Raw genomic sequence first — 13,780 nt, 5'->3', positions numbered from 1 at the left:
TATATATTAGGGTGGGCTTCAAAAAAGCAAAATGCAGATTTTCTCCGGGACATGGTCTATTTTTGTTCCTTTTGGTGTCAAAGGAAACCACACCAAATTTGAATGGAAGCCAATAATATTTAGGGGTGCCACATTAGTGATGAATTTTCCCCCATGCAAAAATAGGAATTCCCATTTTTTGGGCTGTATATACACAAAATAAATACATAATTATATATATACATTAAATATAATATTAAAAATAAATATATAGTAAATATACATTAAATAATAAATATACATAAATACACATTATATATATACAATATATTATACATACAGTTTTGAGACTTCCTATGATCACTATCTGGGCAATTCTCATGCATGTTTTTTACAGGTTCCCGGAGTCAGGGGTACGCTTTTTTAGTGTGTAATATGTAGGCCTAACTTATTGACTGTGGCTCTTTTGTAGAGAGTGACCCTGTGGAGTAAGAATTAACAGGATTTTACCCACATTCTTGCTTATTTTGCAGATATGGCATGTGCTAGTACCAGTGTTTCATTGAAAACTCGGGCTCAGGATAATGTGTATCTCATTGGGTCCACTTCTGGAGATGCCATCAAAGGTGCCAAGCTCCCGACTGTGCATCAATCTCTTGTCCTGTTTTTCCATCACCTGAAGAAGGAGAATCGCACTGCCCGGGAGAGTGCAACCCTCACCATTGAAGAGGTTGTGAAGTTCTGGGAAAAAGCTCACCTACCTACAACGACGAAGCAGCACTGCATCCATCGTTTGGAGAGGCTATATGAAGAATGGAGGAGCCTCCAAAAAGGTGCAAAGCGGGGTGGTGCGACCCAAGAGAAAAAGGAAGCATCCTTCAAGGCCTCCTTGGAGAAGACGTTTGATCTTAGGCATGCAGATTCGGAGGCCATAATCACCAACCCTGAGGACAGGAAGTTTCTTCACAATCAATTCTCAGAGAGGAAGGCTTCAATGGGATCTGTAGACACTGTGTTGGAAGCAAAAACGTTCTTGTGTGTTTGAAAGATCAGCAGCCACGAGATGATTATCGTGAACTCCTAGAACTGACTGTCATCTACATGGGAGGAATCCCACCTCGTGGAATCCGGATCATGGCTCCAGGAGCAATGCACAGAGCCAGATGGATGGCAAAAGCACTATATTCACTACAGGTGTTCATGTTTCGGTCAGAGTTCCACTTGACACTTCGAGAGGCGAGAGAACTCCGAGCCTTCAACATTTTTGTCTGCCTTGTGTATGTACAGGCTTGGTTTCGGGCTCCACAAGCTATTGAGGCTCCCCTGAATGACATTAACTTCTTCAAGAAGTTGGAAAAGTTTGAACAAATCAATCAGAAGATGGCTCAGGCAGCCTTGAAGGCACTTGGCCGCCACACGTGGTACATGAGCCCAGTACTAGTGGCATTTGCATTCTTTGACACCAGAATTGACAAAGAAAGCAAGATCAATATGATTGAAGCATTGAAAAATGACGGTGAAAACCCCTCTCCAAAGAGACCAGCTATCAAACGAGGAACCGCCCTGTCAATCGCTGGCCTCATAACAAAACACACCAAGCATTTCTTCAGCATCCTAGGGACCCCAACTGATTGGATGGATAAGGATCCTGGTTCATGGGAGCAAGAAACCAGCTTTCAGGAAGCAAAGAAAGCCGCCAGTGGCTTAGTCGTGGTGAACGACAGGGCAGAAAGGGGTGTCGCATTGATACAAGACTACAATAAGCTCCTTACAAAGGATGAAGAGCAAAAGCAAGCTCTGCTCCAAGTTGTTGCTGCTCACAGGAAGATGTACCCCGATGCCAAGAAGGCAACAGTGGTGAAACAGGCCCAGAAATAGGAGTTTCATTTCTCATTATATTTGGGTTTTTTAATATTATGTGACATGGTGTCTCTTCATTTTATGAACTGAACATTTGGATTGTTATCCTTGAATTTGAGTTTTCATAGCAATATAGTGCTATTTGTGCAGCTATTGTAACTTGTGTTTGCTAGAATACAAAGAAAGTGAGTGGAGGGTGGATTTTCATAAAACAAACTTCTGGTTTTGCTTTCGATCCATATATAGAAAAGTTTTGTAGACACCTTTAGTTTGAAGGCTGATGTGGCACCCCTAAATAAAATCAGATTGCTTTCATATTTGGTGTCTTTTCATTTTGGAACAAAAGGAACAACATAAAGCCATGTCCCAGTAAATATTTAAAAAAAATTATTTTGAGCACCACCCTAATTATATATATATATATATATATGTATAGATATATATATATATATATATATATATATATATATATATATAGATAGAGATATATATATATATATATAGATATATATATATATATATATATATATATATATATATATATATATATATATATATATACTAGCTTGGCTCGGCTTGCTGCGCTCTCCTCACCAAGCGTCGTTAATGAGGAACGGGCTTATTTTAGCTGAGGATAATGACTGTACCTGAATTGCTGTGTTGTCATGATTTACACCAATCATAATACTACTGTGTTCAAAAAGTATCCGACCTTTATTTTTCGTGCGTAAAAAAAAAGAAGCTAGGGAGGCGTTGATTGGTGCACGTATGTAGGCGATCCTAATGCGCACGCGTGAATTTTTTCCCACCTGCAGAAGCTGTCATTCGACGGCAGACCGCCGATGAGTGAGGTCATGTAAGCGAGCGCCGTCGGATTTTCGTTTTTGACAAAATGACGGAAAAACTTGAACAACGCTACTGCATCAAATTATGTGTAAAGCTTGGCGATTCCCAAGTGGAAACGATCCACAAGATTCAACACCGTTCATTCCATTATGAAGGAGGATTTGGGCTTCAGGAGAATCTCAGCGAAGTTCGTACCAAAGCTGCTAACGATTGAGCAGAAGCAACTCCGTTTGGAGATCGCACAGGACATGCTGGAGACTGTGAACAGCGATCCCAGCTTCCTCAACACAGTGATCACTGGCGATGAGTCCTGGGTTTATGGGTACGACCCAGAAACCAAGTTGCAGTTTTGATGCAAGTTTGATGAAACACAAAATTTGATGCAGTAGCGTTGTTCAAGTTTTTCCGTCATTTTGTCAAAAACGAAAATCCGACGGCGCTCACTTACATGTCCTCGCTCATCGGCGGTCTGCCGTCGAATGACAGCTTCTGCAGGTGGGAAAAAATTCACGCGTGTGCATTAGGATCGCCTACATACGTGCACCAATCAACGCCTCCCTGGCTTCTTTTTTTTACGCACGAAAAATAAAGGTCGGATACTTTTTGAACACACTACGTACAAACAATAATTTTGCATAAATGTATTTGTTGTGTTTGTGATATTACATTTTTGTAGGCAATTTAGGTTGAATGTTTTTTTTTTTTCAAGAAAGAACCCCTCTGCACATACCTAGGGGAGGGGTAGGTGCAGACTGGAAGTTTGGGACGATTACACCTCACCACCACGTAATTCAAAACACCTCACCACCACGTAATTCAAAACACCTCCACCACATAATTTAAAACACCTCACCACCACGTAATTCAAAACACCTCACTGCCATAAAACACGTAATAAAAACACCTCACCACCACAAAATTAAAAACGCCTCATCACCACGAAATTGAAAACACCTCACAGCCATAAAACACGTAATAAAAACACCTCACCACCAAGTAATTTAAAACATCTCACCACCACGTAATTTAAAACACCTCACCACCACGTAAATCAAAGCACCTCACCACCACATAATTCAAAACACCTCACCACCAAGTATTTCAAAACACCTCGCCACCAAGTAATTTAAAACACCTCACCACCAAGTAATTCAAAACACCTCACCACCAAGTAATTCAAAACACCTCACCACCAAGTAATTCAAAACACCTCACCACCAAGTAATTCAAAACACCTCACCACCAAGTAATTCAAAACATCTCACCACCAAGTAATTCAAAACACCTCACCAACAAGTAATTCAAAACACCTCACCACCACGAAATTAAAAACACCTCACCACCACGAAATTGAAAACACCTCACCACCACGAAATTGAAAACACCTCACAGCCATAAAACACGTAATAAAAACCTCACCACCACGAAATTAAAAACACCTCACCACCACAAAATTAAAAACACCTCACAGCCATAAAACACGTAGTAAAAACACCTCACAGCCACGAAATTAAAAACACACCACCACGTCATTTAAAAACACCTCACCACTACGAAATTAAAAACACCTCACAACCATAAAACACGTAATAAAAACACCTCACAGCCACGAAATTAAAAGCACCACCAGCACGTCATTTAAAAACACCTCACCACCACGTAATTTAAAACACCATCACCAACTAATTCAAAACACCTCACCACTACATAATTCAAAACACCTCACCACCACGTAATTATAAACACCTCACCACCATGTAATTCAAAACACCTCACCACCACGTAATTCAAAACACCTCACCACCATGTGATTTAAAAACACCTCACCACCACGTCATTAAAAACACCACCACCACATAATTCAAAATACCTCACCACAACGTTATTAAAAACACTTCAGAACCACGGAAACAAAAGTTTGAGGGAGTCGTTAAGTGACAACACAGACACTGCCCAGATGTGTAGATATATCGGTAAATGACTGTACCTGAGTTGCCGTTTTATCATGGTTTAAACCAATCATAATTCAAACAATTATTTTGCACAAGTGTATTTGTAATATACGTGATATCACCTTTTATAAACAATTGAAGTTGAAAACTTAAGTTGAAAAAATTCCCCAAAAAAAAATTAAAAAAAATTGGAGCATTTTACAAAAAAAATACCCTTGAACCATTACACAATCAGCGTGGTTTGGGGGAGATATATATTATATGTAATTGGAGTTTTGATGATGTGTGAGTTGATGCAGAGAGGGTAAAATGTATTTTTTGGGAAGGACTTTCAATTTTTTTGTTGTTGATCTGCATACTTTAAAATATTTATTTGTTGTCCTTTTGATGCTTTCTTTTGATGTCATTTTAATGTGTGAATGCATTTGCTGAAAAGGTGATTAACAATATTATTATAATGTTGATGAAGATAATTATGAGATCCAAGCAGGGGTATCCGGTGTTGCCTGGTCTATTTTTGTGGGGACCTAAAGCACCTCCCTTCACCCACTGAGGAATGGGGTCCCTGCACACTTCCCTACACCCAGGATAGAGAAATTTAAAAAAATCCCCCAAAAAATCCAACTTTTCTTTTCAAAACAATTCCCAACTTTATTTATTTATTTATTTTGTCTAAAATGCAAAAGGTGAACTGTCCATGAAACTTGGTGCAGAACTCTACTGACTCACCATTAGCTTTCAGATAGAGCCAGCACAAAATGATGCTGGCTGAGATTGGAGAGTATGCCACGCTAGACCTTTCTCATCCACATGAAGATAGTGCTATCACCTTGGACGAGGTGGAGTTCACTTGCTTCTATCGCTCACCTTCACAACATTCACTGATGAACCTCTGAAAGTTTGATGAAGATCAGTTTAGCCATTTCTGACATAAATTGTGACACACACACACACACAGAGACAGACAGACAAACGGTTCTTATTGTACAGATTGTCACACACGATACTGTTCACGCATTGCTTACGTTTGTTTACAGGGCAGTATTGTTTACATGACTGTTGATTCTGTAACTTTCTACTGTTTCCCATATAATGTTGCAGAGTGTGTTTGAATTTCCAACTGGATATGGCTTCACTTTGTGCTGTTTATTATCCATGCCCTCACCCTTCAGGCATCTAGGCTCTCAGTTATGTGAGCTTGAACGGCTTATTGACAAAATGATGCTGGCTGAGATTGGAGAGTATGCCATGGCAGACCTCTCTCGTCCACAGGAAGATGGTGCTATCACCTTGGATGAGGTGGAGTTCACTTGCTTCCTTGTTTTGCTTTATTTATATTTTTTTGGCAACTGGTGATGGAAATACGGTGAATGTAACTAAAAATTGGCATTTCCCTTCTCCCCCCTCCCGTCCCTCTCAACACTTTCATTTAACCACATACAGAAAATAAACAGCATTCTAATAACAAGGCAGAAGATATTGTAACAGCCATAAGCAGGAATTGTTTTATAAAAAGATACTTTTAACCTCACGCATCGTATCAATGATCATAGACATGTGGACGAGCCAGAACCGACCATAGATATACTCAGTCACAAATATATACATTCGTCCACAACCACCCTCCCCCTTCTTCCTCTCCCATTCTAAGCCTAGTTTTCGAAGTCGATCGATACAGTTTGGCATCCTGTCTTGCTCTCCAAACTCTCTGCCGATAGCATTCCAAAGCCGCCTTTTCAATTATTGTCCCTGTCAAGGCCCTTAGCAGTGTTCTGCACCCAGTCATATTCCTAAATTATCAATGATATCTCTGAGTCTGGAGGAAATCCTCTATCTTTTTGCTGATGACTCCACCCTCTGCGGTAACATCCCCCATTTTGACAGAGGCAGGGAGCAGCCTATTCCCTCCCTTCAGATCTTGACAAAATAACAAGCTGGTCAAACACTTGGAATATGTCTTTCAATCCTAACAAATCCCATACTCACTATCACTCTTTCCAAAAGGACCGTCTGGCAAAGCCTTCTATCTTCTCTCTTAAAGGGGAACCCAAACGCTCAGACCACCTTGACGCTAATCTATTCCTTTTATGCCCTACAAATTAGATATGTCTTTTTCTGATTTATAAAGTAGGTAATTTTGCGATTAAAACTGTCTTCTTCTTCACATTTAGCCATGACGTCACACTCAAGTCATCCGCCATATCCGTACTGTCTACGGGTTACATTGCAGTACGATTTAACTCATACGGCAAATAATTTTCGAATTTCTACAAATATCCATATTCGATGTTTCCTTGGTGGTTGTAGTAATACAATCAGAGATGGATTCATACTACACCAATGGCTGAAAGACTAAGTTTGCCAGAAATTGGACAAAGTTTGTTCAAAATACCCAAGGGTGGATCGGGCCTACAAAATGTTCACTTTTGTCTTCGGAACATTTTACAGAGCATTGCGATGAAAAAACAGACATGGCTATGTCTTGTTAGCCGCCACGATTGAGAGAGGATGCCATTCCCGCAATTAAGCGGAAAAAAACAGCCGTCGCTCGAACCTGTAAGACCATCTCTACCCAGATACGAGCACATGGCACCTGACCATTTGAGTGGTGAATCAAACATCTGTGTTGGCCTGCCGGCGACCGATCTCAACTCGCCACCACCCCTCTCAGCCCCCCCCTCACTGGGGTGGGACATTGACATGGAATGGACACGATGGTGGGACTTGATATGACACGGAACGACCAGAAACACAAATACCGTCCCGGGAATTTTTTTTTAAGGGACTATCCTGTAACATACAGACCACCGGGTCAGCCTGATACGGTGAAACAAAGCATTTGTTACCCATTTGGTCAGCGGTGTCTGATGTGCCTGGGCGGTGTCCGTGCCGTATTTCTTCTGGAGTAATATAACTGATTTATCAATTCATACAAAGTCCGTGATAAACCTTCATTTGAATGGAAAAACAAAAACTACTAATCTGTAGCCTACACACTAGTGAACATGCTGCCAGCATTTTCATCTGCAATACTAACACTGCCATCTTCACTAACACCATCTTCATTTGAATCATTCGCCCAAGGCTCAAAAGGATATGGCTCCACAATTCCCCCAAAATAATTTGCTTCACTAATTTGGTCTCCAATAGTTTCTTCAAAATCCCACTAATCCGTTTCAACATACTGAGAATCTTCAGAATTGAATGGCAGTGGAATCCGTATTGGAGTCCGAGCTTGAAATACACTGTCGAAATACCCTATGTAAAGTGATACTCGGATCAAGGTGGTGGGTTCTGAATGTCACGTCACTGGCGAAATCGAAAATCGACACTCTAAATTTGACAGTAATTCATGATTTTCAAAGGTTTTCAGAAAAAAAATTGCGTTTGGGTTTTCCTTTAACAACCCTCGTGAAGAGGTTCAGTCACTGAAACTTTTGGGCCATACTATCAGCCATGATCTTTCTTGGTAAAACCACACCTCTACGTTTGCTTCCAATTCCATGCACCGACTGGGCAACCTCTGCCGTGCAAATTCCTTCCACAGCACACCTGAACTCTTATCCACTTACAGCCTTCATCCGCAGATTGATGGAGTACTGCTTTCTTCTTTGGGCTGGTTCTCCTGTCTCGCACCATGCTCAGCTTTTTGCCCTGGAAACCAAAGCCTTCAAGATCATTGGAAATCTCCCATGATGAATCTCTGTCCTCTACCACCTCATTGCACCTTTTGCCCTTTCAGTGCTTTGTAACCCCTTTCCATCCCCCTCCCCCTACCCCAGGTTTCTGCAGGACACAAGGGCAGCCAATAAGCCCCTCCTGGTGAAACTCCCAAAATCAGAACCACTGCTCACCTCCACTCATTCTTTCCCCTTTTCTCCTGCCTGTGGAATCAACTAACACATTCACTTCAATCTCGTGCTTCCCTCCAGGGTTTTATGGCAGCTGTTTTTTTTTTTTTTGTATACAAGATTGAGGCTTGTGAAAGAGCTAACATCAATCACACAAAAAGTCGAACTGACACATAAAACACAAAATAAGGGGAGCGGTAGACAAGATGGGGAGAGAGGGGGAAGGACACAAACACAACATTTGAGAGCAGGGACATCGAGAGAAATTTGGGAGGGGGAGGGCTTGGAGGGAGTTGGGAGAGTTATAAAACATATGGACAATGCAAGGACAAACAGGAAAGAAGTTAGAATTTCAAAAAAAGTTTATCTGGGGTGAATTTTCTTTCATCAAAGAAAATAAATGTCACTCTACCACCTCTGACATTTCAAATCTGGCCTCCAAAGCCAGTCGCCGACTGGGCATCCTCCGTCGTGCGAAGTCCTTCCTTGGCACACCTGAGCTCCTCACCACATACAAGGCTTTCATCCGCAGCTCTATGGAATACTGCTCTCCCCTCTGGTCTGGTGCTCCTGCCTCACACCTAGCTCGTCTTCACGCTGTTGAAACCAAAGTGTTCAGAATCATTGGAATCTCCCGCGATGAAGCTAACTCCAAGGGCCTTTCACTCACTCACCGCAGGCAGGTTGGTGGTCTTTCCGTCTTCTACCGACTCCTCTCTGGCCTTGCCCCCCTAGCTCTCTCTGGGCTCTGTCCCCCAAATAATCCTACAGGTCGCACAAGATCTGCCTGCAACCCTCTTATGGTTAAACTGCCAAAATCAAGACTTTCTGCTCACCTTCACTCCTTCATTCCTCTTTTCTCCCGCCTCTGGAACAAACTCCCTCACTCTCTTCAATCCCACTCCACCCTCCAAGTCTTTAAAACAGCTGTTCACCACCATCTCTTATCCTCCCCCATCCAAAACCTTGATCTTTTCTACCCCCGCTAATTTCGGTCCCCTTGTGTTTTATACCTCTTGCCCCCCCCCCCCCCCCCTTCCCATGCCTCCTCCCCCCAAGCCCTCTCCCTCCCACACTTCTCCCTGCTCTCAAATGTTGTGGTTGTGTGCTGCCCCTTCTCTCCCCATCTTGTCTTCCGCTCCCTATTTTTGTATATTTTGTTTGTCTGGTTGATTTGTTTGTGAAATAAATGTTAGCTCTTTCACGAGCCTCGATTCAGTATACAACAAAACAAAAAAAATAATTAGCGGGGGTAGAAAAGATCAAGGTTTTGGATGGGGGAAGACAAGAGATGGTGGTGAACAGCTGTTTTAAAGACCTGGAGGGAGGAGTGGGATTGAAGGGAGTGGGGGAGTTTGTTCCAGAGGCGGGAGAAAAGGGGAATGAAAGAGTGAAGGTGAGCAGAGAGCCTAGATATTGGCAGTTTAACCACAAGAGGATTGCTGGCAGATCTTGTGCGACCTGTAGGAATATTAGGGGGACAGACCACAGAGAGAGAGCTGGGGGAGCAAGGCCGGAGAGGAGTCGGTAGAAGACAGAAAGACCACCAACCTGCCTGTGGTGAGTGAGTGAAAGGCCCCCGGAGTTAGCTTCATCGCAGGAGATTCCAATGATTCTAAAAGCTTTGGTTTCAACAGCGTGAAGCCGAGCTATGTGTGAGGCGGGAGCACCGGCCCAGAGGGGGGGACAGTATTCCATCGAGCTGTGGATGAATGCCTTGTATGTGGTGAGGAGCTCAGGTATGCCAAGGAAGGACTTCGCACGACGGAGGATGCCCAGTCGGCGACTGGCTTTGGAGGCCAGATTTGAAATGTGGTTTTCCCAGGAAAGATCATGGCAGATAGTGAGACCCAAAAGCTTGTATCGCACAATATTCCTTTCAGGGACTCAAAGTTCACTCGCGATGTACGCTCGACCACGCTAGGTACGGAGCTTCGACACACGTCTTCCCCGACCTTTGCCTCATGACCTCTTCTTCTTCGCTCCCCCTCTTCCGGGTCACGATCCGATTTCCTGTCTCATTTTTACCATGAGCGCTTTTAACCTTTTAACCACAATAACCATTTCCCTTAAACAACAATAATCGCCGTTTCCTTCCAACCCCGATAAGAATAATAATACATAACCAGCAATGTTACAAGTGGATGAAAGCCACAACCACGGAAGGGCCGAATCCGTAACACAAGCACATGATCAGAAGAACCGATTGGAGCAGAAGAAGAGCAGTAGACATTTGCAGGGAAGTTTGTCATAACCAAGTCTAGAAGAGAAGATACTCCATTGACTGAGATTGGGGTCGGGAAATTGACAGATTGTGTCAGTCCCAATGAGTCGCAGAAGTCCTTTGCTGAGGTGCCATGGCTGGTGAGAGTGGAACCCACACCCAGCCACCTGGCATGATGACAGTTGAAGTCGCCACATATGAGGAAGAGAGAGTTTGGATGAGTTGATGAGTTGAAGTTGGTCCATGTTGTCTGATAGTGAAATGTAAATGGAGTCATCACTGTTTGGAGGACGGTACAGAACACATATAAACAAAAGGTGGGAGCGGAGAGGAAGCCGTAGCCAGAGGTACTCCTGGGAGTGGGGTGGAGAGACGGCAGTGCAAGGAGAGTGAGGAAGAGAGTTTTTGATAAAGATAGCCACCCCACCTCTAGGGTGAGGCTCAGGTCTATCATACCGGAGGAGGGAGTAACCAGGAAGAGATATTAAGGAATCAGAGACATCTTCAAGGAGGAAAGTTTCTGTTAAGATGTTCACCACCTGTTCACCACCATCTCAGTTCATTCCCCATCCAAAACCATGATCTTTTCTACCCTCGGTACCCCATTCCCAAGCCCACCTCTTTCCAAGCTTCCTGTTTTTCCTTCTTGACGGTTTGCTTCTGTATCCATCTTGCTCACCCCTGTGTTATCCCCTAGTCTTCATCCTTCCGAACATCCTTTATCTTTGAAGTCTCTCTCTATTTTGTCTCTCAACGCAGCTGTTGTGTTTCTCCCCTCTCTGTCTCTCTCTGTGCTGTTTGTTTTGTTCTACAGCTTCCTGATCTGTTCTGTGCTATTGCCCCTCCACGATGCTTGACTCATATAAATGCATGGCACGTTTTCAATGGATGTTGTTTAAAAACTCTAAATATGCCACCAAACGGCAGATTTCCACCTTTTTACTTCCAATCAGTCAATATTTTGATTTGGAGAAGGATGAAGAGGAGGTTGGGTTGGGGGATGTTGGGAAGGATACAGTTATTTAAATGGCTGTAAAATTGAAAGGTTTAACCTACCCTTCGTTTTCGTAACGATTTTCGTAACATGTTGAACTTTTAAAGTAGAATTTTTTTAAATGCAATCTCTCTGCCTGACTCGACTGATTGGAAAAATAACATAATAATAACATTGGAATTGGAAAAGTCCTCCAGTGCAATCGTCTTTTTTTATCGGCAAAATGTATCTAGTCGTGGGGAAAGGGTGACCTAGGAAACGCTTCAAATTGAGGTTAACACACCCATTGAAAATGGATGTGGCACCCACATCACAAACTTAAATATTTCACTTTGACTGTAAATTCAAAAGCAACAAGCTTTTATTTTACACCAGAGGGGATTTAATAAGAGGTAAATTCTCACAGGATGACTGGTAAAGGGCATGCTGATGTCGAGTAGATATACTGCATGATGTCTCACTGCTGGTATTTATTTTTGTGCTCTGAAATAATTATGATTACATCAAGAGAATATGACTCGATTGGGAATCTGAAAATGCATGTTCTCTTTTTGATAGACTGTCTTGCTGAAACAGCATGCCAACTATTGCCCTGTTTCAAATCATCTTCACATGATGAAAGTGCAGGCCCAACACTATTTTTGTTCCACAGGAGCGGCTCGCTTGTCTTGTTTTCGGCCTGCTCAGGCAGCGGCGTCTTGATTTTCTCGACATTTATGAGGATAAGGTTGTCGCCGCCATTCGCAACACCATCAAGCAGGTAGATAGAAATTATGTGGATGGTAATGTCATGACCTTTCATATTAATGTAGATTCTGAAGGAGTGACGTTTATGCTTTTGTGTGGTTATTGGAGGTATAGTGGCATTGTGTTTGTGCATAGAGTAAATGCATGACAGTGTTATATTTGGGGTGTTGCTGAAGGACGTAATGGTTGTGTGTTTGGTTAATTTTTGATGACAGGATTTTGCATGACTGTGAAGGCATCACGGGGTATTTTGAATACATGCGGGGTATTTTGAATACATGCTTATTCCTTGCTGACTGGGAAGGCATGACAGAAATTTGCCATTTCCTTTACTTCAGGAGGTATTTCTACGATATTTGCATTCAAATACAAATTGGGAGCTGGAAATTTCCTGCCAAAATTCGGCATCAGATTAAATGGTGTCCTTTGCCATGACAATATCTTGCCTCCTACTCGACTTGCCAATCGTTAAATATAAGAGGAAGAAAAGGTCCACAAGTAATAATTGATTTCAATCTCCCCCATCCCCCCCCCCCCCTCTTATTTTTCCCAAAATCCCTCATTTGACCCTCCATTATCCCCAAACGCTTTCTTCTAGGCATCTCTAGCCTCTGGCATCTGCAATTATCTGCCTCATTATAGTTATCTTCTCCATCCCAGCTCTGGTGGGTTTTTTGGGGGGGTTCCTCACCTGATTCCTCGCCTGATGGGGGGGGGGGGGGGGCGATGGGGGGTAGGGGCGGATTTATTATTTTTAATTTGCCTTTTTTATACATTGGATTAACACACGTGGTGGAAAGCCCCATACTGCACAGAGAGAAGGTTATTGTGACGAGGAGAGTGGGGGTATCGGCATCCCAGTGTAGGGGTGGAAGAGTGTTTGTGGCAATTTTGCTGCTGGTGCATTTGCGCTTACCTCGTCATGGATGGGTTCAATGAAATCAAAATGGTGAAGTTAATTCGATATTCAGCATTCAATATAGTAAAATAATTTGAAGATTCCTTGCTGGGATACTGCTCAGATTTATAATGATAACCCCACTAACTGGCATATTGATTGGTTGGGCTGACAGGATGGCATAGAGGTACGCACACTCTCCTCTAAGCTGTCGAGCCTGGGTTTGAATCCCTACCCACATATAAACTGCCATCCTGGTGTTTCACAGGCAGGGTGATTCATCAATATGTGTATGTTAAAGGGCATCTCATCTGCCAGCATTGGTTGGTGGATGTTAAAAATCCCATGGTGTCCTTCACAAAGAGTAGGCAAGCTATCAGTGGCACCATGACAAAAATCCAAATTCCTGCCCTAACCAGCACAGGGAAT

General features: G+C 42.7%; 1 protein-coding gene across 3 annotated transcripts in view; it reads left to right on the top strand.

Annotated features, from left to right (window-relative positions):
* The window catches only part of VPS54 (VPS54 subunit of GARP complex), a 105,116-nt gene that overhangs the window by 54,312 nt on the left and 37,024 nt on the right, over positions 1-13,780 (top strand). For all 3 annotated transcript variants that reach the window (XR_013623902.1, XM_078780824.1, XM_078780820.1), the window contains exons 8-9: positions 5,810-5,936; positions 12,359-12,466. Coding sequence is in view for 2 of the 3 variants with exons in the window: in XM_078780824.1 (XP_078636950.1) it covers positions 5,810-5,936; positions 12,359-12,466 (235 nt within the window). In the remaining variant the exon portion in view is untranslated. The remainder of the gene's footprint in view (positions 1-5,809; positions 5,937-12,358; positions 12,467-13,780) is intronic.

This window comes from Myxine glutinosa, chromosome 1 (genome assembly GCF_964187855.1).
Source record: "Myxine glutinosa chromosome 1, kmMyxGlut1.1, whole genome shotgun sequence".
Taxonomy (NCBI): domain Eukaryota; kingdom Metazoa; phylum Chordata; class Myxini; order Myxiniformes; family Myxinidae; genus Myxine; species Myxine glutinosa.
This window is presented reverse-complemented; position numbering and strand designations above follow the sequence as displayed.